General features: G+C 39.9%; 1 protein-coding gene across 2 annotated transcripts in view; it reads right to left on the reverse strand.

Annotated features, from left to right (window-relative positions):
• Positions 1-321: 321 nt before the first annotated feature.
• Positions 322-25076, reverse strand: part of LOC105702924 — a 98302-nt gene continuing 73547 nt past the window's right edge. Inside the window, exons 5-9 of one of the 2 annotated variants that reach the window (XM_012430885.2) lie at positions 23363-23517; positions 20774-21023; positions 16972-17193; positions 12240-12435; positions 322-10618 (exon numbers count right to left, since the gene is read on the reverse strand). In XM_012430885.2, the coding sequence (XP_012286308.1) occupies positions 10609-10618; positions 12240-12435; positions 16972-17193; positions 20774-21023; positions 23363-23517 (833 nt within the window). In that variant the 3' untranslated portion in view covers positions 322-10608. The remainder of the gene's footprint in view (positions 10619-12239; positions 12436-16971; positions 17194-20773; positions 21024-23362; positions 23518-25076) is intronic. The other variant, XM_023435063.1, reaches the window with a different exon arrangement.

Here is a 25076-nt window from a genome sequence, read left to right on the forward strand (position 1 = left end):
CGCTTGTATCCATTCATCCAGATCCCCTTTTTTAAAAACGATACTTACTGCATGTACATTACCATCTACAACATACACCTCAAACCGCTAAGCAGGAATAAGCTTTAAGGTGATATGAAAGTGGCATTTGTGGGATAAATTGTTTATGAAACTCTGAGTAGGTGTACCAAATCGTTTGAAATTTTGCCACGTGAACGTGGAAGCTTCAAGGAAGATCCCGACACCCATATTTTACTTTTAATAAAATATTTAAAAAATCTTTACCGACAGATTTGAAATGAAATTTAATTTCATGGAAGTCAGGACCTTCCTTAAGGCCACCATATTCACCTGATGAAATTTAAAACGATCCGGTACACCTACCTTGGAGAAAAGTTTCATAAACGAGACCTGCAGCCGCCACGTTATCATCACTTTAAGAAATCAACCAAAAGCAGAAAAATTATTATCTTGCCTCCGAATAGTACAATCAAGATATAATGAAATTAGATTGTTATAATTCCTTTTTAATGCATATTATCTTGTCCGATAATTCAGATTATACAGTAGTTTCATTTTTCTGAAATTATTTTGAAAAAATGTAACAGTCATTAAAATTTGAGATCGGGCCACGGGAGTATGTCGATGATCCAGCCGTGATTTTGCGAAAGAGGGCAAGACTTTTGCGAACAATCGACGATCTCGATCTCGCTCGAGGGCGAATTCTACTTTAAAGCCTGGACCACAATCCGCGACTGGCGCGTGCAAAATTCTAAGATCTACATTGCATTCACTCGTCCTCTCACCCACGCAAGTACACACGTTCTCGTAATTTCTCCTTTACCTCCGATACAAGACACTCTAGGGCTAAACACTCACTTACCCCGAAATCCTTATTATCTCTCGACATAACTAACGTACTAGAGCACAGAATTACGGGCAACTCATATGACGTCCATACGACACATCCTTAAAGGAAACGAAATCGTCCTGAATGTTAACGCGAGGCCGATAATATACGTAAACAGTATGTACACGTATGTCCGATGCCGGTCAAACAATCTGTATAAAAATAAATAAATTCTCTAGCCTACGGAATCCAACGATATGTTAGAAATTTAATAATGTAATAATTCACTCTCAACATTCGCTTAACCGCTCGATTGGCGCGATCGAAGGAGCAGATGCGCATTTTATCTCTGGGTCCGATTATTATCAGTTTCTTTGCAGACATTCTCGTAATAACTTTTTCCTTTGAACATATAAACACACGTTCCAGTGACCTCTTTGATGACGAATTAATATGGGATTGTAGCATTGCGGTGCATCCTTATCTTTTCCTGTTTCTTTTTAGTTTAACGTAAATATCGCGGCAGATAGTTCTTTTTATTTCATCCCGAAATTGGATTTTAGTCTTATCGCAGGGAAGTGGAGCAACCTTCGCACGAGTCTTTGGAAAATTCAACACGTCTGCTTCCACGACTGACGTTTCGGGGGAACATTAATTTCTACTTTGGTCTCGTATCCTGACACTTTCGCGGATTCGTGAGATACCCCGTTTCAATGTCGAGGCGTAATGGCGGATGTGCTCTTTTTCCCCTGGCTTTTTCCTCGGGATTCGGGAGTTTACCGAGACATCGCGAGAAAGTGAACCCGATGATCGATGGCCGCCTAAGATCCGATTTGGACGCGCCGGTTCGATTTATCTTTCCTCAGAAATGTTCCGCTTCGGCATCTCGGTTGGACATCGCACTTCTGCTCGGATATCTCCTTTTCCGATGTGAAGTTACCCGCGATGGGACACTTCAATGGTTATCAAATGATGGATCGGCGGACATACTTGCGGATACCCGATTGGGGGATTAACGTCTTAGGTCCCTTCTATTAATCAAAAATATCAAATGACATTAAGGTGGCTCATACCTATTGACAAGGTGAATACACACATCTTTCTGACAAGTACAAGACAAAATTATACACAGCATGGAAACACATAATGATACACACCAGTCAAAATGACTGGTTTCAAATGGCCCATCCTATACAACAAAAAATTCGCCAATAGTTCTACTGTTAACCATACAAGGTATGAGTCTTAAAATCTTTGCACCATGTATGTCAGCATTACACCACAGAGAGTAAAAAATCTCTTTGTAGAAGCTCGATGAAATTTTTCAAAAAGGTCCTGTTTTCAGATCAGCAACTCAGAGAACATTTCGTCGTCGAGGTACAGAATGAAATATTTCATTTTACATGTATCGCGTTTTGTTGGACCACGGGACCGAATTAAATTGCCTGCAGCTCTTGGCGAGTGCTCGGAGTTCTTCAATTTTTTTTTTTGGAACCACAGTTGTTTTTTAAAAATGAAACAGTTCTCTCGTGCAGTTGCTCGGTAACAATCGCCATCGATAAATGAGGCCGCTTTTGGATGGCGCAAATATAACCGTAGAAATGACAATGTTCGATATTCAAATTGGAATATTTCGAGAAATACGCGACATTGTTGAATTCTGTTCCTCCACTTGTTACGAAAAGCGCGCTTTCAAATAATATCCACCGGAATTTCGCAACGGAGGTTGAAAATTAACTAGTAATGTACAATTTCTAATATTCTCGTTACATTTTGTCATTTGTAGTACCTCCAACCTGCTACTACCATTTATCTGCATATTTCTTTTAATATATATTCAATATCGGTTCAACGTTCGTCCTTGCGTTATCATGCAGCAGGAGTAGGGGTCTCTCACGAAAGTCGTAAAATGTGCGGAAACAACAAAAGTCTCGGTCATATCCCATTTCTACGATCAGATACGTGGAACGTGGACCTGCATAGAATCTCGACATTTCGTCTTTTCATCTGGAAATTCCCAATTTCGCCAGGAAAATGCAAGAATCTCTAACCAATCGGAAATAGAAATTTGAATAGAAACTCGGAACGTTGTTGAACAATTACTACTTTAACATGGCGACTCTTTCAATCATCCCTTTTTCTAGAAAAAATAATAAACATTTTATTTGAAAAATAGTTGACTTAAGTGGAAAATTATTTCATGCGATGTGGCACCTGTATATGCGTCCTCTTTTGCATAATTACGTTTACTAATCGAAGGTATTGTACGTTCGATCGCTTATTCGATAGCGTGCTCCTTCGATTGGCCGACTAATCGTATAATATTAACACGCGGCATAATCTATGAATAGCAACTGAGCACACATCTTAACATTCGCATCGTATGAGCGACAATTGTACGATCATCGTTGTACCTACAACTTCCATATAATTTTTTCATATATATGTGTATGTTTTTTTTTTCATTTTTCGTTGTGCTTATGTGATAGAAAGAGATATTCGTCAAGGCGCAACGGGACAATGAGATTTTCGATCGGCCAAGTATTACGTTCGATATCATCGAATCGAAATTATTTCTAAAATATACTCTAAAAATTACTCGTATCAATATTTTTATCGAAACTTCCATACTTTCTGATAATTGCTTTCTATAATACTGGCAGTACTATAATGTTGCTCCGTAAAACCATCGGTGGCATTCTGGCGGCAATCTCTCTTCAGTTAAATGAGCGATATTCTTATCATTGCTTGTAATCAATATAAAAAATTGCCAATATTGACAAATAATTATCTTTCAAAGAAGAAATGCTTTCCCATGTAACCCAAAATAGTACAGGATACTCGAAAGGCGCTGGAAATGTTATAGAAACTCAACCGCCGTTAAATTGTAATAATTCAATAGCGACAACGTTGAAGAAACATTTATTTCCTTTTCATTTGTAAAATTCCTCGGCAACCGTACACTTCTGGAAAGACTTGCCCCATTTATTTTATCCAGGACACGAATCTATCGAACGACCTCCCTAATTCGGCCAATCGAAAATCGATGTTTGTCCCATCGGCAATTACAGTAAGTTCGATACGCCACAAAACGCTCACGGGTATTCCTCAAGCTTCGCATTTAGCTGACTTTAAAGCTACGACTCTATGGCCATGACTATACGGATTCTCGTTAAATTGTCCGACAAGTGCAAAGAGGAACTTAAACGATCGAAGGAACATTTACAGACTGTACAGAGGGTCGCGAATACTTACGACGTAATAATTACCGGAAAGTACGGAGAGCGACAGCGAAAAAGTATAAGACCGATTGTCTCGCGATGTCCGCGCTGGAATAATTCGGTGCCCACAATTGCACCACTACCCTGCACATGAAATAAAATAGGAAATAACAGACAATGCATAATAAACATCAAGAGCCCCACATCGCGACGAAGAATTACCGTATAATGATTCGGAACAGATACACCGTATGTGAAATAATTATTCCATCGATATTACTTACTATTACCGCAGCAATTATTTCCACGATTTTTCGCAATCGTAAAAGGTAAACGTGGTAGACACCCTTCTATCTCATGGCCTCAATGTACGTACCTATGTATATGTATATTAAAAAGAAAGGCCGAGTAAAAAGTGACGCACTCTTCATTGCCACCGAAGGGTAATTAGTCAAGTTGGGGAAGTTGAACTCGTTAAGTGCGAGCAGGGGACGAAGTATCATCGGGTGGGAAAAATCGAGGACGTCTTCTACGTACACGTATAATGTACAGCTGAGTACGACACGACATACACTTACTTCGTACGTACCCGAACAACGTTTAAACCTCCTTACGATACGTACACGTGGTTAAGAGTATCGTTACAGACGATTAGTATGGACCCGTTTTCGAACCATTGCGCGGACGCGGATGCAAAGTAAAACCGAAACATACAACTCGGACTCAAAAGATTCCTCAGGTAAGCCGTAAGGTAAATGAATGCCTCTATTACTTGTACTCCTAAACACCATGTAGACGGTTTGGTCAGGTCCCTACTGGAAAGTTGTATTATTTACACGTATATTCATATAGGTCTTCTGCATATTTATGTATATGTGTATACGTATATACATATATGTGTATATATATATTTTTTTATCTCGACATTAAACTTGCGGTGTACACGATTAATTGACTCGTTTACTTCGACAAATGTGCTAAACGATTACCTATGGAGAAACGGTACCTACGGTACACTTCTGCAGTTGCAGTTGCAGATGCATCGGCCCTTTATCTCGCGCACTGCTCTTCCGTATCGTGCCATCCGCAAATATCGGTATCAATGAGTGTCGCTATTGATATTCCGCGCATGTGCGATTCCCTCGTCGGCAAATAATTGCCGATTGATGATAAGCTGGTAAACAAGGCTGCCAGTCTATGTACACGCTCGAACGGTAATTTCCAATGGTATCGGTAAAATATTTGAGCGATAACAAGCGCGATTAAAACGGCAAAGACCGGGCAAATGGTCCGACATAATTAATGGTTTATACGTGGAATATGGGTGTAGGTAGGGTGTATTGGGTGTAATTGGCAGGAAATCTGTAAAAATACCTTCGCGATGAAAAATCGTATCCAAAGATAGTTAAAAGCGTAGAGAATAAACTCGCGGGTATTTAATCCACACCGGTGGACAAGTACGAGTGGGGACCCAACCAAATGTGACGATATTTACGGAAAACGCGATACGAAGTGACGGTTTCCTTTTTCTTTTTATTAACCGAGTTGATATTCATTAAGTCGTTAAAAGCGGAGCTTACTTTGTCAGGCATCCACTCCCATTAGAATGAATTAATAAAGTATTTAAACGAAGCTTTTGTTTGACTAGAAAGGCGAAGCGAGGAAAGAAGATATTTACATTGGACAACGTCGAGGGTAGAACGATTTTTTTTTTTCTACATCTTTTTTTATCGAATTTCGATCACTGATCGGAGAAAGCATGAGAAAGAGTGACAATCAGCTTGTCCGTATTCTTTGATGGAAACAGGGCAAACGATTCGATTTCCGAGATTGATTAAATCCCAAAATGCAAACACTTAAGCAAGCAAGTTTCATGTTAAACATTTCATTCTCCATGTACCTTTCATAGCGCTTGGTTCGACAAAGAGTAGCTATTTAATGAGAGGTGATAAAATATTTCAATTATTTTTAATGTTCACCGTGGTTTCCTGTCATAATCTCTAACAAACAACTCAGATATGCACGGTTTTCAATCTCCATACTCTATTTGAAAGTAAATTATTAATCTTAACTCGTATTGTATAATATTAATTCAGTAATAAAACATAGAAATTTAAGATCTGTAATAAATTAACAGACCGCTAGTATCACTGCGTATCATCCCCTCATTGACAGTGAGAAAATTAATTTATTTCTTCTAGCAAAATAGCTATTCCTGGCAATATACGTAGATACCCACCATCTCCCAATCATTTATAACGTCAACAAATAAGTCTAGTTCCATCAATGAAATAAGTACAACTTCTAATAAAAATATATCATTCCTATCGAAGCGTTACCAGAGTAATTTTAATATGCCCGAGTATTTCCATCGACGCTTCCAAGTTCATATTTCAATTCGCAAAGGACGTCAAGACAAATCAGCAAAGCGAGTGCCCCTCTACGTCGGAATACTATTTCTCGGACTAAAATCTTCCACGAAACGCCACATTAACCACGATTCCAAATGCCAAGACTTGGCCGTATGAAATTTTGATTTCAGTGAAAAATGATCGGTTAAAAGCCTGTTAAAAGCAGCTCGACAGGCTCTCGAGGCATATGAACGACGCTCGCATAAATCCGAGCATAATTCCATACACTCGACGAAAAATCCCACTTCGCATATAAACGCCGACGTCGTTAGTTTACATGTACCTGGTGCGCAATCGCAGTATATGGAAGAATATTTTTAACAAATAAATAAATAACTGCGACGCTCCGCACAGATGGCTGAAACTTGCCATCCATGTCCTAGAGAGCCGTCGATTGTATCCTCGATCGTGGAATCGGTACGACCTTCGATCATGCTCAATCTTAGCAATAAAGGGGTACCTTTTATTCAATCTTAACTTATGTTAGCAATGAATCGAGTGATAACTTCAAGCCAAAGCTTGTAGCTTCGGGCGATTCGCGTTAGGCTTAAAATTTCGAGCTGGACCTGTGCAGCTCATACGAGGAACCTATGTGTTAAGCAATGTGTACCGAAGTGCCCTTATTCCGCGGAAGTACCGAGTACTTGAGTACAGTGTACTTACCGCCGTGTCGATAGCTACAAATCGGTAGACCGATAAGGGAGAATCCTCTTTCCTTCCTCGATAAACGACTGCTGGTAGTCGGTTCTCTTGAAAATTCCTCCAAATTTCCACCCTCAATGGCCTCCTCAAGTTGCACCTCTCTGCAGCGGAATTTCTTGCTCGTAGTGGGCTTGCTAAAGTTAACTTCGTGTATCGTATCCTCCGTTTTAATGGAATTTTGTATACCGACTAGTGATGCGCAGTAATTACAATGGAATTTCCTCTCAACTTCGCTCGCGATACTTCGCTTGATATGGCCGGAAGGAACTCGAAGAAAGTGCCTCGTTTGAAAGGAATCTTCAAGTAATCCTGTTTTCTGTCTTTTGTTAGGGCAAACTAATGGATCAGGTCGACCAAAGGGACGAACAAAGATAATAGAGAACTTTGTTTAATTTCTAATAACACCTCTGTTCTTTCATCTCATTTGTACTGCGCAGAAATTCCAAGCCAATTTGTCTTCAACTTCGTGATGCTTTTCTTAGTCTGGGAGGAATGAAACCGAAGAAAGTGACGTGTTCGACATGAATTTTCAAGTAATTCCTAGGTTTCATTCTTGCTTCGGTCTTGGTTCGGTCATACGTAAAAATTGCAGTCAACTTTGTATTCAACTTTGCCGAGCATGTTTCACTTAACCTGGTCGAGAAGAGCTCGAAAGACGATACTCGTTTTAGTTGAATTTCGGAGTAATCTTCTTATTTCGATTTCTGTTGGGACAAATTGACGGACTCCTGTGTCCGAATGGAGGGAATAAAAATAGAGTATGGACGTCCGTTCGAGGAATTTCTGACTCTCTTGTTTGCATTTCAAATTTGCGCAGGCATCGCTGCAAGGTAAATTTACTTTCTCAGAACTTCTTTCGGTTAATTTCGTTCGTTTCGGGGGCGAATCGGCACGTTTATTGCAGCATTTTGTCCTATTTCTCCTGCTTGATCTCTAAATATCTGCATACGGCCTGGATTCCTCACGAAATGCACGGCAGTCTCCTCGAGTAATGCAAACAGGCGGGGAAGTTGTATTCGCCAATAGAACCGGGATAATGGCTGTAGTTTGGAAGTTGGCTACGGTGCTTCATGATCCTCGCGAACTCGATGCTCTTCCCGGTACGTTATTCCCGAACTTCTACCTCATTTCTTGCTGCTTACCTATTTATCCATTCGCGCTATTTCGCGAAATAAAAATCGCTGAATTAATTATTAATCCGCTATTCCGTTTATCCCAATTTATTTATTGGCATCGCTCCGTAATGGCTTGAAATTTCATTAACTCCTCTCTTTCTTTCCTCTTCTAATATTTACTCCTGTCGTGTCGGTTAGACACATTTTTTTAATGGGAAACCCATCGTTGATTGGACCCGTCGATCAGGAAAATATAAAAAGGAAAAGAAAATCCATTTCCGGCGCCTCTACATTTTAGATAGTTATCTGATAAAATTGTCAGTTTTATCGACCAAATTAGTGGTTCGAAATATTGCGCAACGAAGACACCGTGGACTGTATAAAAACATAATAAAAGTGCGAGTACCGTAGGACCGATAATTATCAATTCCTTTTCTCACGTTTTCAACGTAAACCCCGCTGATTATGTCGGGTTTTCTTTGATATTATTCGCTTCTTTCATCGCTATTCATCGCAGCTTGACAATACCTAGCACTTGAAATCGAATTTACTGCAATGTCTACGTCGTTTCTTTCTTTCCGCTTGTTGAACTTTGCGATCATCCGAAGTCTTGTCATTGGAAGAACTTCTGATAACTCCTGATTATCGGTGCACCGTTTTCTCGGACCAAGAATACGCGAGAAATTCTTTAACCCAGTTCTTTAAAGTGGTATTCCTCATTTTTTTTTTTATTTTATTATAATATAAGACGCTTTTCGTGTTCCCCTCAAGGTGACATAATTATCAGCCAGGATGACACTATTTTCGAATCCCCTCATCCGTTTTATCAGTTTTTTCTTTTATCCAAGTCCACGTCGTCGGTGAAGTTATCGTACACTCTTTAAATAAACCAATCGATTGATAAAAGTAGCTGGATAATATTTCGGTAATTCAGATAATTATTTTCTCACGTTAGCATAAAGTGACGAAATTCGCGACCTTCCTCATTACCTTCTCCTTTCTCATCGTAACTAATATAGTTTGTATTCAATAACAAAAATGCCTGCAGTTAGGAACTGCATTTCCATTATTTGATTTTTCATCCCTCATTTACTACGATTTGACAATATCCGGAGCTCAAAATTTCATCTTTCATAATGTCAATTTGATATCTCCTTCTCCAGTTCTTGATATTCTCAATTGCCGAAAGGAGTTGCCCATAGGAATTTGAAAGGACATATCGATGGTACTCTTTTACAAGCAGTCTTATTGAGTACTACGAACAGAGGGAAGTCCTTCCATTCGCCACAATAATTTGAAATGATTTAACCAAGTTTATCACCATCATTAAATCCTGTAAAAATCGTTCCCATCGATTCACCCGAATTCAGATAATTTTCCCTTAACGAACTCCTCCGTTAAATTTTTTTCTGCTCCATTCCTTTCAGCTCGAGCATCGATAACATCTGGAGCATGAAATCGCCTTCAATTGCAACATTAACCTGATTGTTCTCCTTCCACTAATTAATTTCTTCAGCCGAAAGTTCTGCCGTGTTGGAAAGTTTTGAGTAACTCTTGATGACGTACCCTCTCCCCAAGTTCCAGCCTAACACGTACAACGTACATCTTTCTCAACGTTTAATTCCACTTTTTCTCTCCACTTATTCCTTCTCACGTTCGACGATCGTATCCGGATAACTTGAATTAATTCTGAAATTTTCCGCCACGCTTTCCCGGGTAGTTTAATCCCCAATCTGAAGCACGGAAGTTATCTCTGACGTACTTCGCGTACTCTACTTCTGCAAAAGCAAAACCTTCTGCTTTTCTCAAACCAAACGTTCCTTCGGTGATCCTTCCTCCACATCCGGAATCCCTCGACGTCCAGCAACACTTTTCCCATGAAGTCGGAATCTTCTCGCGCTTTGAGGTCTTTTCGTCGAAGGAACTCGTTTGGATTAATCGTTAAACCGTTGGTGCCCCTGCTCCTGAGTAGTCGATCGAGTATAACAACCAGACGGAAAACATGGCTTAATCTACAGCTGCCCATTTACCCTAGTGTTTGATACATGGCCTCATATCCTTTGGGACTGGTCATCCCTCAGCTTAGCGAGGTCCTTCCTGGCTCTCGACTCGTCCAGTTCTCCGTGTTACAGCTCGATAATATTTGGAGCTCGATACAACACCTGATTGCAGTACTTCTCTTCCTGAACGACGTCGTTCTCGGTTCCGATGCTCTCTTCTCGCTCGTCGATCTCTTCCAGGGTCTTGCCGTCGAAAGAACTCTTTTTGTGTCTCCCGGCTGTCGATACACTCTTCTCGCGAACCTCTCTCAGGCGCACCGACCGCTGTGGTTATTTGTATCTGAAAAATGCCCAAGCGAATCGCGATATTTCACCTACGAGTGTTCCTCCTCTTCCGGCAGATCACGATATTAAATCTTATATCTCGAAATCAGAAGGAAAAGAAACACCTCGAGTTAACGAAACCGCCACTCCAATACGTATCTTTTTACCTTTCATTTTCATTTTCTTACGGAATAAAATTAATTACGCGATTAGTATCTCCGAGTTGACGCGTCTCTTATCAATTTCAAAGAATTTTTTGAAAACTATATCAATACGAGGATAATACAATAAGACCAAAGATAACGCGGGTACTCCTACAATGGGAACTAAAAATTGTGCTCGGTCCCCGTGTAATGCGCTCTAAATCCCTTTTTCATATGTCAATTTCATATTTTGGGATTAAAGGAAATCTGGAAATTAACTAAAAGTGAAAGCCTTCTTAAGAATATCACACGAGATATGTAAAATATCTAGGAAATATCTATAAATATATTTTTTTCAGTAACAAAATGTTGACATCCTTCGTGAATCTGTATTATCTTTATAATATCTAGATGACCTATGAACGAAGGGTGTACCTTTAAACGAATTATCTGCCTTTATTGATAATTGCCGCCACCACGTAGGTGATTTAATTTACCACCAGGAATGCAATAATGCATCTAACTATTGGAACGTTGAAATCGCTGAATAGGCTACAAAGAGTGTTACGTGCAAACATTCGATGTTATCACCGTCCCACGAGGTAAGCCCTATTTATACCGAATCAACGACGCACAGATCTCCAATCGTCATCCCCGTAACCGCGGAATGCACGCAAATACCGGTAATTACTATAATTTCTTTCGATGAGCGATTTGCGCGCGACTGTGCAGTCTAGCGTGCACTTTGAGCATCGCGTGGCGCATGCACGCCCTCTTTTCTTGCTACGGTTTCCTTTTTCTGCTCATGAAACGCGTACAAACGGGAGTTACGTTTTATCTTCATTGCTCCGAGACCCATATTGCCATTTTGATAACACCGATTGACCGGAGGGCTCTAAAGAGTCCCACACGGCGATCGACCGTTCCATCAAGAACCGGAAATAACTAACGAGTGTATGACCCGTTTTCCAGCGTTCATAGAGAACAGAGAAAACAATTTCCTTAATTCTGCTTCGTCCATAAATACGAATCGAAAAACCAAGAACAAAACGATGACCCTTTTTCAAGGGGAACATTCACTTGGTCGAAGATTCATCTGAATCGGAATTTACTGCTAGATTATTGAAAATAAAGTTATAATTGAATCTCTTAGATTCAGCTCGTTAAAAGATTGCGGTTCTCGGGACGGTGTTGAATTTCTTTTTTTTTTCTTTCTTTTAATCCAACTGGATTTTAAGAAATTATGACACGCCTTTTGATAAATCCCTCGTGGCGGAAGGAAGTGGGTTTAATCTAAAGGAAATTATATCCGGGTGTAAAGGTGGTACGGAGTTTTATGAAATTGCTCCGTTTCGAAGGATTTAAGCTCGAGGGCTGTAAACGACTCACTCTGTTTCCTTTTTAAGAGTTTCTTGAGAACTCGCGGTTTCATTTACTCACGGCAAGTGAGGGATTAAACATTACGAGTTGTAAACGAATAATGACGCTACTCACCTTTCTGGCCATGGACATGCCAGCAGCCTGCAAAGCGCGAGGCCTATCGCAGTCAATAAACTTGCAGCTATGACGGCGTAAACGATGCAAAGGTGCACCAGCGAGAATATGTAAAGCGTCTTGTCGCACCATAGATTCGGGTCGAACAACTTCTCCGTATATTCCGGCCACTTGATCTTCAATATCCAATAATTTCCTTGAAAAAAACCAATCGATCGAAATTACATATTAAAGTGCTTTCAACTGTTTTAACTTGGAACTATTTTTACCAGGGAGATAAACTTTGGCGTATGAACGCCATTTTTATGAAATCCCTCTACGCGCCGAAATCAGTTAGAACCAATCAACTTCATCGCTAGATTCTTAAAGAACGGACAGGGAAAATATTGTATGTTCGCATTTACTCTAAAAAATGTATATCTTCGCATTTAATCTAAAGAAATGTAATCTTTGCATTTACTCTAAAATATTTGTATCTTCGCATTTACTCTAAAAAAAAATGTGTATATTTGCATTTACTCGGACAATTTTGTAACTTCGCATTTTTTTTTTTTTTCCTTAAAGCAGAGTTAGATCCGAAGTTTAAAAATCGAAGGCTCTTTTGAAAGGCAGAGTCGGAATTGCAGGGCCCCTTTTCTGCTGATCGTTTCGCCGTTTACGCTACGGCTGGACGCGTTTCGCCGACGTCTGAACGCCTGCATCCGACAGCGGTCAGAGTGCACCGTGATTGCAAGCTCGTCAGCCTGCTGCGTCTGCACGACGGATCCGTTTCGGACGCGTCGACACTAGCTAGACCTTGATATGTCTGTTGGCAAAATGTGGGGGAATTCCTGACCCTGAGAAATTCGCTAATATTTACAGGTGGAACTGACGGCTGTTGGGTGAAAATACATTTGGTGAAGCCACGTGTTTGAACCCCAGTGAATTAATTCAGGTTATTGTATAATTTCGGCATAATGCGTGTGTGGTGGTGTAATTTAAATAAATGTTATGCAGCAAATCCGGTCAATGGTAAATATTTTCTTTAACAATCATCGAACCTTACGAAGATTTTCAAATTCCTCGGTTTATTACGTCCGCACGACGGATCAATTTCCAATGTCGATACCGTAGTTGGATGTTAACACGTTCTTTGTCAAAATGTAGATGAATTTGTAATAACGAGACATTCGTAAATATTTATATAGGTGCAAGATTTACAGCGATGCCGGTCAGACGGGAATACGTTTGATGAAACTTTGTATCTGGACGTTGATGTGTCAAATTAGAGTCTTATGAGTGTACGGTAAAACTATACTTTAGTTTAAACGAAGCATTAATTAATATAGTCGATCCGGCCAATCAAATTAATTAAAGTAGTCAAGGTTTGAGTACTTTTGTTCAACAATGGTCGAACTCCGTAATAATTTTAAGCTTCTTGCTTCGATACGTCGGATTTGTTTGGGATGCGTCCAAAATTGTGAGGAATATGCAGCTGTACGCTAATCTATACAAATCATGGCTGACGGTCATTAAAAAGGGTCCTGCAAACCATTACGTTTCTATAACCGAACGACCTAGTATTCGGGTAATAATGCGTCCGTTATTTTAGTCATTTAAACGGCATAATTATCTTATAACGCCGTCAATAGAAGGGCGGAAAAAGAGAATGTGTCATTCGTTATAACGCAGTTCTGCTATAAGGCAGCCTGATTAACGTGATCCATTATGAAAATATCCGTTCCCTCGGTGAATTTTGACATTTTAATTGAAAAATTTCTTAAATCACTTAAGACATTCGCGACCGGCACATTTATTTCCGTTTGAAATACTGAGTACCGGCGAAAACAATGAAATTCTGAAACTGGTTGCCGTAAACTTGTATCGTGGAACGTTATGGACGTGATTCACGTCAGCGGCAATCAGGAATAGAATTTAAAATGACGTGAGTTCACGTCAGCGGTCGCGAATGTGTTAAAAGATAATCATCAGTCCTCTTTACTCGACTCGAACTAGTGCGCCGATGAAAAGAGCTTAAATTAATCTATAACCCTGTATACGTACAGTTTGATATAATCGCATGAATTATTGCCACGCGTGGCATGAAAACGAAACCGCACAGCTCTAATTCACACGACTGTATTAAAGTATAACTGAGTAGGATGAAAGGATTGTATCAGCGACCTCGTTTCTTCAGTGCGCGATTTTTCAGCGATTTCGATTTCACGCACGACAAAGTGGTGCAACTTGCCGCAGTGACGAGGACCATGATTTACTTTAGAAATTACGTGGATGAAGCGAAATAGCTAAATAATGGTGCAACTGCGAGTAGAAAGTAAAACCAATTAGTGCTCTGCATTTAACCGCATGCGTGCGTTTTCCTGAAACACGAACACAAATTACTTTCTTAACTTTATGAAGAGCATACAGGACGAGGTGTTTTTTTTTTTTTGGAGCCAGGAAAATTTAAATTTATCAACTGCATATACGGAGCAAGAGTTCTCAAGCTTGGCCTATAAATAAATGAAAAGGTGTGCGAGCATATTTTGTATGCTCACTTTTTTTGTGCTACACACATTATTAATATTGCGGTGGATAAAACAAAAGAAATATTAAACCGTCCTATTTTGTGATATCTGATGCCTCGACTGTCGCTTACATTTCCTAGCAATATGATTATTTGAAAAAATGTTAAGCATCTATTTCAAATACCTGTTTACTGTCTAAATGGAATGTAATAAATCCATGAATCTTGTGCTAGAGGTTTTTTTATATACGATATAGTAAATATTCAGTACCCTTGCGGATATATTTAATGTACATGCCTTTAAATTTTATAAGCTGGTGTAAATGTCTGATACAATGTAAAACTTCGAAATCAATTTATACGTGCATAGACGTTGCACGCTAATTTAAATCATTATATTTTATTTGTAATTTTTATATAGCTTTGTTTACTTAAACTCTAGGAAACCTATATACACATTTAACGGTGTTATTTGGATAGTAAAGGTAAATTAACTGAACGGAATGCGTCAGGGTACCTAAATATGAAAATACTACATCCTGCTTTCCATAACGGCCCTGTATGTTTATGTCATATGCATGCCACGATATACGAGATCTAAAATAAACATCATAATGCATGCCACCGTTACAGTCATTAACCCGAATTACGCATACCGAAATTCGAAAATCCGGACATCAACCGATATCATTACCCAGGCAAATTTACATAAATCATCCTGCCATTATCTGAAATCAATTTTAATTGTACTCTTATCGCCGAATTTTAACTCTCTACAGTTGCACAGCTTCCAAAAAGGCCGTGCAGCTTTTTTCGTAATTGCAAATAATAAATGTTAAACCTTTGTTGTTCGCGAACTTATGGAACGACCTAATAAATTGCCAAGTTGTTGGAGATAGGTTTCACCCTGGAAACTTGACAATTCAATTTAGCAGCGCTGCTGAATAGCTTATAGAATTGAATAATGTCTGTTACTAAAAATGCCGAAAAATCCTTTTTACTTAGACATTTCTTTTCTCGGTTCAATTAAATGAAACGCGTTTTCATGTCTAAGAAACCATTTCTTTCAATAGATCGAATCAAATATTTCATCGTCATTTGTTGCAATTGAACATCTTACAGTTTCAAAGAAATTCGCAGAATATTATCATTTCTTCGGATGAAAGACCAATTTCTTTGAGGTAATTACGTGTTCTTTCTACCAGAATCTACCAGAATTATTTAATCCAAATGATCATTATTCGAAGAAATCAATTTCTTTCTGCGGTGTTATAACTCCCCAAAGCTATACATATTAGCTATTTAGCAGCGATTCAGTTGCAATTGTTCTGTACATTATAGGTGTCTTACACATTGTCGATTTTTAACAGCAGCACGATTCGAGCACGCCACAAGATACTCAAAGGCTCAACAAAATCGCGTCGCTAATCGTAAGTCGTCAGGGTGAAATCCGTCTGCAAGCCGCCAAAATCGGCAGCGTAAAAAACACAACGTTACGTTAACTTCTTAATGCCCAGTTGCACCAATCTCGGCCAATAAGGTAATCCTCGGTTACAACGAGTTGCACGTTCCACCGCATTTTAATTTCCATTAACCGCCGTTTAAATTAACCAACCACATTGGATCGTTTAGCTTTAGTTAATCGAACTTCAACCTAAAAACTGCACAAACGTGAGGGAATACATGGATCATATTGACTACGTATTATCATCTTATGACGAAGCGGATGAAGACGTTTTTGATTTTATTTAAAATTTCTTAATGACCGAAGTGCGCTTGAAAGTATTTCATAATAATTCTCAACCATCTGTCAAATAATTTATTGCATGAAGCTAGGAGGACTTTAGTGTCTTGACAAGGGCGCATCTATTTAGCTTTATACTCGATCGGAATATCGGCAAATCACGCGAATGCGTTCACCGACGATCCAAGTTACTTCGAGTGGTGTATACGATTAGTTAATCGCGCTTCAAATCAATGTAGTGAAACATTTACGTTTTTAACCCATGATTAACCCTTGTTAGGTAGTCAATGATTTAACCGAGGTTGGTGGAATCGGGCATAAGGATTCGCCCGGCTTGCCGGAAGGGGTAAAACGCGGCAACCCCCGTGAACAATCCCGCGTCGACGGGCCTTTAACGAAGCGTCTGCTTTAAGCGCTTTCGTGGCGTAAACGCTCCCCAATGAGATTTCCCGGACGCACACCCCGAGGAGGTGGGAACTTACCGACAGCGAACCAGCCGAGGAGGAAGCACGACAGGGCGGCGGATGCGAGCTTCATGGGAGACACGTGAGACCTGGCCTCGGGGACGCGCAAGATTTCGGACCTCCTCGAGCGGATCTGCGAGTAGAGAGCCCAGACCATGCGGACACTCCCCAGGATCCCGCCCACCACCATGTAGATCGGGATGTTAGGCTCCCGAGGACAGTCCTTCAAGAATTTCAGCCCTGAAGAAGAGAGCGCGTGCATGGGACCGGGAAAACTGGGTCGCCAAGTTGGCTTTTGGCGTTTCGAATTTTCACCCCCTGACCTGAGCACCTGCCCCTGCGCCGGGTGTGCCGGATTATATGAATTCGCCTGAACCTCTCCTAAAGTAGGCCAGTAAAAAGGAACGTCTGGAAGGAGGGCTCTGCCGCTTCGTTTCCGGCGGACACGCGATGCATGAAACGCGCTCCGGGCCAAGTTTTCGGGTCTTCGGGGGTTACGAGACTTTTCTCGACCGGAGTTTCGGGAGTTATTGAGGGGCTCGAGTTTCGGGGAGATAAAGGTAGTGAATTCTATTTTTCTTTTTGGTTGAAAAAAATTAACGTGGCGCATACAGGTGTCCAGGGAAATCCAAAGGGGTTGGACTTGACGTAGAATCGAGGTAATTTACAGGGCGAGTCTTATGGAAGGTCCTAAATAAGTGCGTATGCCTGTTCCTCTAATAAATCGCGGTAAATTGTAAAATTGTGACTTTTCTCGCCCGGAGTTTCTGGGAGGGAAAGGTAATGAATTCTTTTTTTCTTTTTGATTGAAAAGAATTAACGTGGCGTATACAGGTGTCCAGGGAAATCCAAAGGGGTTGGACTTGACGTAGAACCGAGGTAATTTACAGGGCGAGTCTTATGGAAGGTCTTAAATAAGTGCGTATGCCTGTTCCTATAATAAATCGCGGTAAATTGTAAAATTGTGCCTTTTCTGATACGATCATGTGTCGCGATAGGAAACAAATTTATGACCGAGGGTTTGGTTTCCCTATCTCTTTCAATTAATTGCTCACCTGATTGGCCAAATAGATGTACCATTTATAATACTCATCTTCTGCGGGTTTCTGAATTCAAAATCTACCGAATCCTTGAATTCTTTCAAATGCCTTAATTCTACAATTCATGTACGTGTACACAGAGTTCCTAATAATGCCCTTTAGAGAAACTTTCATTGTATGATTCCTATAAGTAAAATAATGACTTTTCATCGAAGTAACAATTTCATTAAATTTGACTAGTTAAAATTAAACGTTTTGTACGAGAATCTACTTGTTCTCGTGAACTAGGAAATGGTACGAAAACCGATATTGGAAATGTAAATTATGAAAACGTTGCCGACACCTTTTCCATGGTCAGTAATGAAATATGTACAAGTACGATATTACGTGGTTCGACAACGCGCGATGTTATTAAATTTTATACATGTAACGTAAAGTCGACATTGCCTGATACAATGTAAAGTTTACAGATGTTCGCAAAGGAGTGCTATTAGCGGAAATCAATGTATACTAAACGGGGAAGGAATAATGGGTTCCTGGTAGTAATTGACAGTATCGGTAATTTGATATAATTGTCCATAACGACTCGGCTCGGATAGCGGAAAAATATTAATGATGAAAAATGTCAGAGGAGAATCGATTCTTATCAGATTGCATTAAGTGCGGTAATCTGAGAAAATTTGTTTAAGAAAAAAGGGAGGGTCTTAAAGGATTGAAATTTAATCTAAGTACAATATTTTATATTGAATATGCTTCAGGAAAATGTCTTTCATTCGGGTATAATTTAGAAAACGACAGTAACACATTATATATCTCTATTAGTAAAAGATATTTTTACAACTTCGTCAAAATGAAATTCAACCTCACTTTGTTATTAAAAAGAATTAAGTATTTGTGAAGAGAGGTAACCGATTAAAAACACAAACGCTTGACATACTTTCTTTAAAATATTCATCAATTACCGGATTAATACAGATTATGAGGTTAATTATTTTCCGTTATTGAAACTGTACGGTTTGTCCATCGATGTCGATAAAGTTCAATTAAGTATTTCAATTCTCAATCAGACGTAACAGTGCCATTACCTAATTGGCATTTAACGTGTACGCTAAATTCTCTTTTAATTACAATCGTTTGCAGATTAATTGACACGCGCGAAATAACACATGACGCGATATTTTAAAATATAAATCACATATTGCTTCTGAATTTATAGATTATTACTTCATTTCTGCTAATGTAAAAAACATTTTAACTAACATCCTTGACCCCTATTTTCATTGAATCGCATTGCATTTTTTATTCAAATTACAAGAAAATAATGCCACAAGAACACATTAAATAGAGAGAAATCCTTACAACTTTATCGCTGTATAATATTTATCGCGCACAATGCCGTCGACTTGGCGATCCTTCGGAAAAGGTTAACGGGACGGAATACATAAAATGAGGATTGGCGGAAGTCATAAATATTTTATGTCTACCCGAGTGCCCTAGTAAATATTATCACTCCGATTACGGAGGTATAAAATTCACAGCTTGCCGATAAGGAATTCCAGATCCGACATCGTGTTTAGAATCTTATTGAGATCGACCTCAAAAGTCAAGATTTATAGGCCAGTCTCGATTTTCAACTTTCATCGGATAAATTTCCTGTCTTCGCAGTATAGAATAGTATTACCGAAAAGCTGAAATAAACAATGATAAAAATGATAAAAATGATAAAAATTGACGGATCTACTGCGTTTTAATGATTTTCGGTTGGATACCAGTGAATGCACGAGCGCGGGTTGGTTTTTTCGTTATAATAATGACTTATGGCGACGGCCCGAATATCCTCCTATTACGGGGCCATCGGAAAGATTGATGAGGTAGGTCAAGAGTCATCGAAGCCATGGAATGGCGGATATCAAGTAGGCTTGCATGTTATGTAGCCAACAACCTAGTTTGCATGTCATAAACAGAGGGTCTATTACCTCGGAGGCTGGCACGAATGTCGTGGAAAAATGGCGAAAACGAGGCAATACCGCGATAAATTTAAACGCGAATTAAGCTATCCGGATGCTAATGACCACAATAGATACCCGTAACTCGGTTAAAAGCTTACCGAATTTTCCTTATCACCACCGATGCAGCTTCTTCCTCGAAACAAAATTCCGCCCCCTTTTCCAAACGGTAATTAAATTACACCCTAATAATTATAATTCCACTACAAGAGTAACGTCCATTGAAGTGCCTTGTTAAAATAAACAAAAGAAAATCGTCAATCTGTTCTTAGAAACTAATAGCGAACTTGTCACAGAAATTTTCATTTGTAAATACAGAAGGCTTGTGGAATTATTCAACAATTGTTATTATACGTCTTGTCGCCATATTCGGCGTTTCAATACTTATAGTACTGTACACACAAGAGAGCAACAACGTCGTTTAATTTCCCTCTCTTTTCCTATTGCCATTCGATAGATAGTCGCGATACTACGATATGAACGTGTTTAACATGAAAGGAGAGAAAAAGAGCGAGAAAACTTTGACAATCTTGTGAAGGCTGCTTAAAGGAAAGACAGCAAATAGAGGAATTCCTTTCTCCGTCTCTCGTTTTCTCTCTGGATATTAGGTAGGTCGCCACCATGTTGGTTTAAAAGTAATTCATTAAAATTTCGTAAAAAGAGAGAGAAGAGGAGAGATAATGGCCCCTTTGTGTTCTCTCTTTCGGTTCTACCGTCTACGGATCAGTGTCCGTATTTGTGAAAGGTAGAATATAAAGTCGGAGGTATACTCACCCATGATGAACATTACCAGAGGAACTATGAACAGGCAGGCCATGAAAACAGTGACGACCATCGTTTTGCTGACTACCTTCATGCCTCTGCAGACGAAGTCGCAAATGCCACTTGCCTCGAGGTGAGCGTCTTTCAGCTGAAAGACCAAGGAGCCGTATGTGGCGACTCCAAGAGGTCCAACGCCGGAAGAGCTCTTCTCTGTTATGGTAGTACTGACGCCACACAGCCGGCGCGATTCATCTCCGGAAAACTGAAACAACCAGACCGGAAGACCCAGAAGTTGATGCCGGCCTCGAGAGGAGTCCGCTGAATCATGGATCTCGACGATCCCGGAATCTACTCTCCCCCGGATGTCGCCCGAGGAATCTCGGAAGCTCTCCCGAGGGCATTCAACTTCGCCATTTTGGAAAATGTCCGACACCCCGATTGTTCTTGCGGAAACGAGCGACGACGCCATCTTGAATCGCGTTATGCAGACCGAGACATATGCGCGAATTGCTCTTCCGAAAGTGACTGTTTTGTATAATCACCCTCCTCGGTAAAAGTTTTAAGATATTTGATGGTTACATATGCCGTTTAGCATAGTGAAAGGAGTGACCATATCTCGGTAATTACAAGGATATTTCAACAAAAATTCAGTCATTATCTCTTTACCCTATCCCAAACGATGTATATTAGTCTCTTAGTTGCGAGATTTCTATTTGTGGGCGTTGCGACTTTTCTAGAGAGCAGGGCATTAATTGCTCGGATATATTAACAATTGAGTTGTGGATGAGCGATTCTTGATGAAGTGATCGACTAATGGAATGAAACTAATAAAATTGCTGATTGAATTTGCGAGCATGAAAGTAATAGAACGTATTTGATTTTACTAATTACGATTGGTGCATAGTATCTATGTGGTTGTCGTCCTAAGCGTGAGTTTCAACAATTCCAGAGTACATTTTCCCACGAGTGCTCACGAGTGGAAATTTAAAAGCCCCATAAAAGGCCAACATGTATATGTCAACTTGGGTATATAAAATCTTTCGGGGTCAATTGGGGAAATGTCATGCGCTACTCTGCGGAAATATCTATTATTAATCATGCAGAGGTTTGGAGAATTAAATTATGAGTTTGAACAATCCGTGGGTGAATTCTCTTCGAATCTTGAAAAGGGAGTCGAAGAGGATTCCCAAGAGCTCTTAAGTTCGCCGCCTTGAATTATTCCGTGCTGACAGTTGTATGTACACGAAATACCCTTCGGGACATCTCTATGTACACGTCAATGCGTACATATAAAATTACTCGAACCCACACAACTGGCGGAGGAGGTACAGCGTTTAAACACGTACCATTGATTAACTGCCACTTCTACTGTACACTGGAAGACATCAATGCCCTCCCATCCTGCACAGGCAATGCCGTATCTGCAGGGGAGGTATTCATGTCCGCCATTGTAGAGCGGTGGACACGAATGCCTTCCCTGTACATACGGTGACGGTCATTCATGTCCACCAGTGTACATGATACTACTTAACAGTAACACAAACGACGAGGGTATTTCCTACGAATGTATTATTTAAATACTCATACGTATAAATATTTGACACGGGTAAACCACGAAAATAATTTTCGCGTTAGATTTTAACCAGTCTCTACTTAAATTCTGAAATTCTATAGGTATGTATTTTTTCTTTCCTGACATTTGGAATAAGTACCGATTTATGTTATTACTCCTTCTTGTTATATAAACATGGATTGTTATTAAATCTCTGTACTGAAATTGCTCAAAAGCTAGCGAAATAACTTGAAAATCGCGAGGACACGTCGAGGTTCCAAGTCGTAATCAAATTTACCGTGCTCTCGCCTTTACGAGTTTTAAGTTTTCACGAAAGCCTGGTCCACTAAAATACTTAAGCATACCGCTTTATATCAACTTTATATGTTTTAATAACTGTTTCAAAAGGCGCGAGCCAGAATCCCTATTCAAAAGAATTTAGCTGCCAGCTCCCGCGTTTATATAAAAGAAACCGAGAAACATTCTACGGGAATCACATATATCACGAAACCAGATATGGAAATTTTTGAGAATTGAAAATTTGGAGAATTTTACATATTAAATTCCATCTATTTTTTTTTTAATCCTTCCTTTCAAAGTAACGCAATAGCTCGATTGAACGTAAATTCCATTTTTTTGTTCGATTGATTTCGAACTTCACGCTGGCCTGGGTTGTTCGTTATCCATCCAATTTCAGATCGAATGCATTAGCGACTGCTTTTTAATGGAAATTGAAGGTGATAATCACCCGAGGAGGTCCCTTAGGTGTATCTAAGAAACTGAACTGTTGGTCTGGCTTTGTTGAACAATTTAGAGCGTTTAAAACTTACGTTTTGTCTTGTCTATTCTTCCTTTCAAAGTAACAATAGGTTGACCGAGTATAAAGTCAAATATAGGTTCGATTAACTTTTGAATTTGCTTTTGAACTTTTCCATTTGCCCGGATCGTTCGTTACCCATCTGATTATATATCCAGACTTTCAACCGTTATTCTTTTTTTTTTACAATAATTGAAGGTGATAATTATCCGAAATGATTCTGTAAGTGTACCTGGGAAACGGAACTGCTGGCTCTTCGAGAATCTGCCCACGCATTCGTTTCGCAGGCAAGGTTGACTTGAGCTCCGCAACTTCCGGGTATTCGAACGCTCGCGGAATTCAATTCTCTTTGCCGATATGGTGAACTGCTTCGATTTCTGGTCATACCTGGATACATAAAGAGGTAGAAAAACTTAATAAAAATCATTAACATTAGCAACCGTAGATATTTAAGAATCTAACCCCTCTTAATCCTAAAAATCCTTTCCGCAAATAATTATAGACGTACATGTCAAATTACTGTCACACGATAAAACGTGACCGATAACGAGGTTTTGATTTGTTAACAAGAGAAGTTCCGATACTCTCTTATTCGCTCCAAATTTTGACGATTAAATTTCTTCCAAGGAGGAATTATTCCCGTTTCCTTTCGGAAATGCACCTTATTGTGCATTCGTACGTGGTCAAATAATTGCAGGGTAAATCCAGCTAAGAATGTGTCGGAAATGTGATTTATTTAAAGAATTTTCGATACCGTGGGCAGTTTCGGATCGAACCGTAAGGCTTATCGGAGCTCGTCAGAAATGCTTGATCGAATCCCATTTTAGGGTTACCCGGAAGTTCTGGGTCGCGACAAAGAAAGCTCGCTAAAAATGGCACCCTCCTCTCCCTGATACATCGTTACCGCGCCAACCGAAAGATTTATAACCTCAATTTAGCAGAGGGTGTCTCAATTCGCTTGGGAAAAATCGATGAACGCCAACGACCTGGCGGGTGCTTAAGGCGTCGATCCAGGGAGCTTGTAAGTCCTTCTTGCCCCTTTAAACGAGTCGCCGTCGACGCTCAACGGAGACGATACCGACTAAGCAAGTCCCTCGATCTACCCGTCATCTTCTACCGACATAATCGAGATAATCGGCATAATCAAAATTTTAATCGAGGCCTGGATCGTTTCGAAGATGGGTCGACCTTTCGGATAAAGTCGCCGATAAGTCGACGTCGGCAAACTCGTCAATCTCAGGCGAGTTTCTCATTTTTCGTTCGTTTCGAGGAAATTATCTTAATTTAAGGCGCACCCATTTCAATCGGAATTCCATTTGAATTGAAATTCGGGGATGTGCGAAAGTCTTAAGAAAATCGATTCATTCGAGGTTGGATTTGCGAAGTCTGGGATTACTGGGAAATGTCCGGGATGGATGCAAGACGCAGGATGAAGTTCCATTCAATAAGACGTTTTCAATGAACTGCTGGATCTATTTTTCTCCTGTAGGATTATAAAACCGTTTCACGATTGAGGTTTATCCCACTTCCTGTTTATGAAACCATTTTATAGTAGATAGCTGGTATGTCGAGGACTATCTCACCTCGTGATCGGAAATTATAAGAGGACTCCGAATCGAACTTCGTTTCTAATTGGAAGATTAACACTGCATCAATTCCTCGATCATTAGCGGTATAATACATCGTTAATGTGCCATCCGGATGATTTATAACCTCAATTTAGGAGGAAAGTGTCTCAATACGCCCGGAAAAAATCGATGAACGCCAACGATCCGACGGGTGCTCATGGCGTCGAGCTATGAAGCTTTCAAGCTCCTCTCGTCCCTTTCGACGAGTTGCTCTTGACGTTTAACGGGGACGAAACGAGTATACGCGTTCCTCGATCCATCCTGCTTTTTTTCGAGGTGTAATCGAAATAACCGAGATAATATTCCTGACCTCGTTCA

The sequence above is a fragment of the Orussus abietinus genome, unplaced genomic scaffold (genome assembly GCF_000612105.2).
Source record: "Orussus abietinus isolate OABI.00-Male unplaced genomic scaffold, Oabi_2.0 scaffold140, whole genome shotgun sequence".
NCBI lineage: Eukaryota > Metazoa > Arthropoda > Insecta > Hymenoptera > Orussidae > Orussus > Orussus abietinus.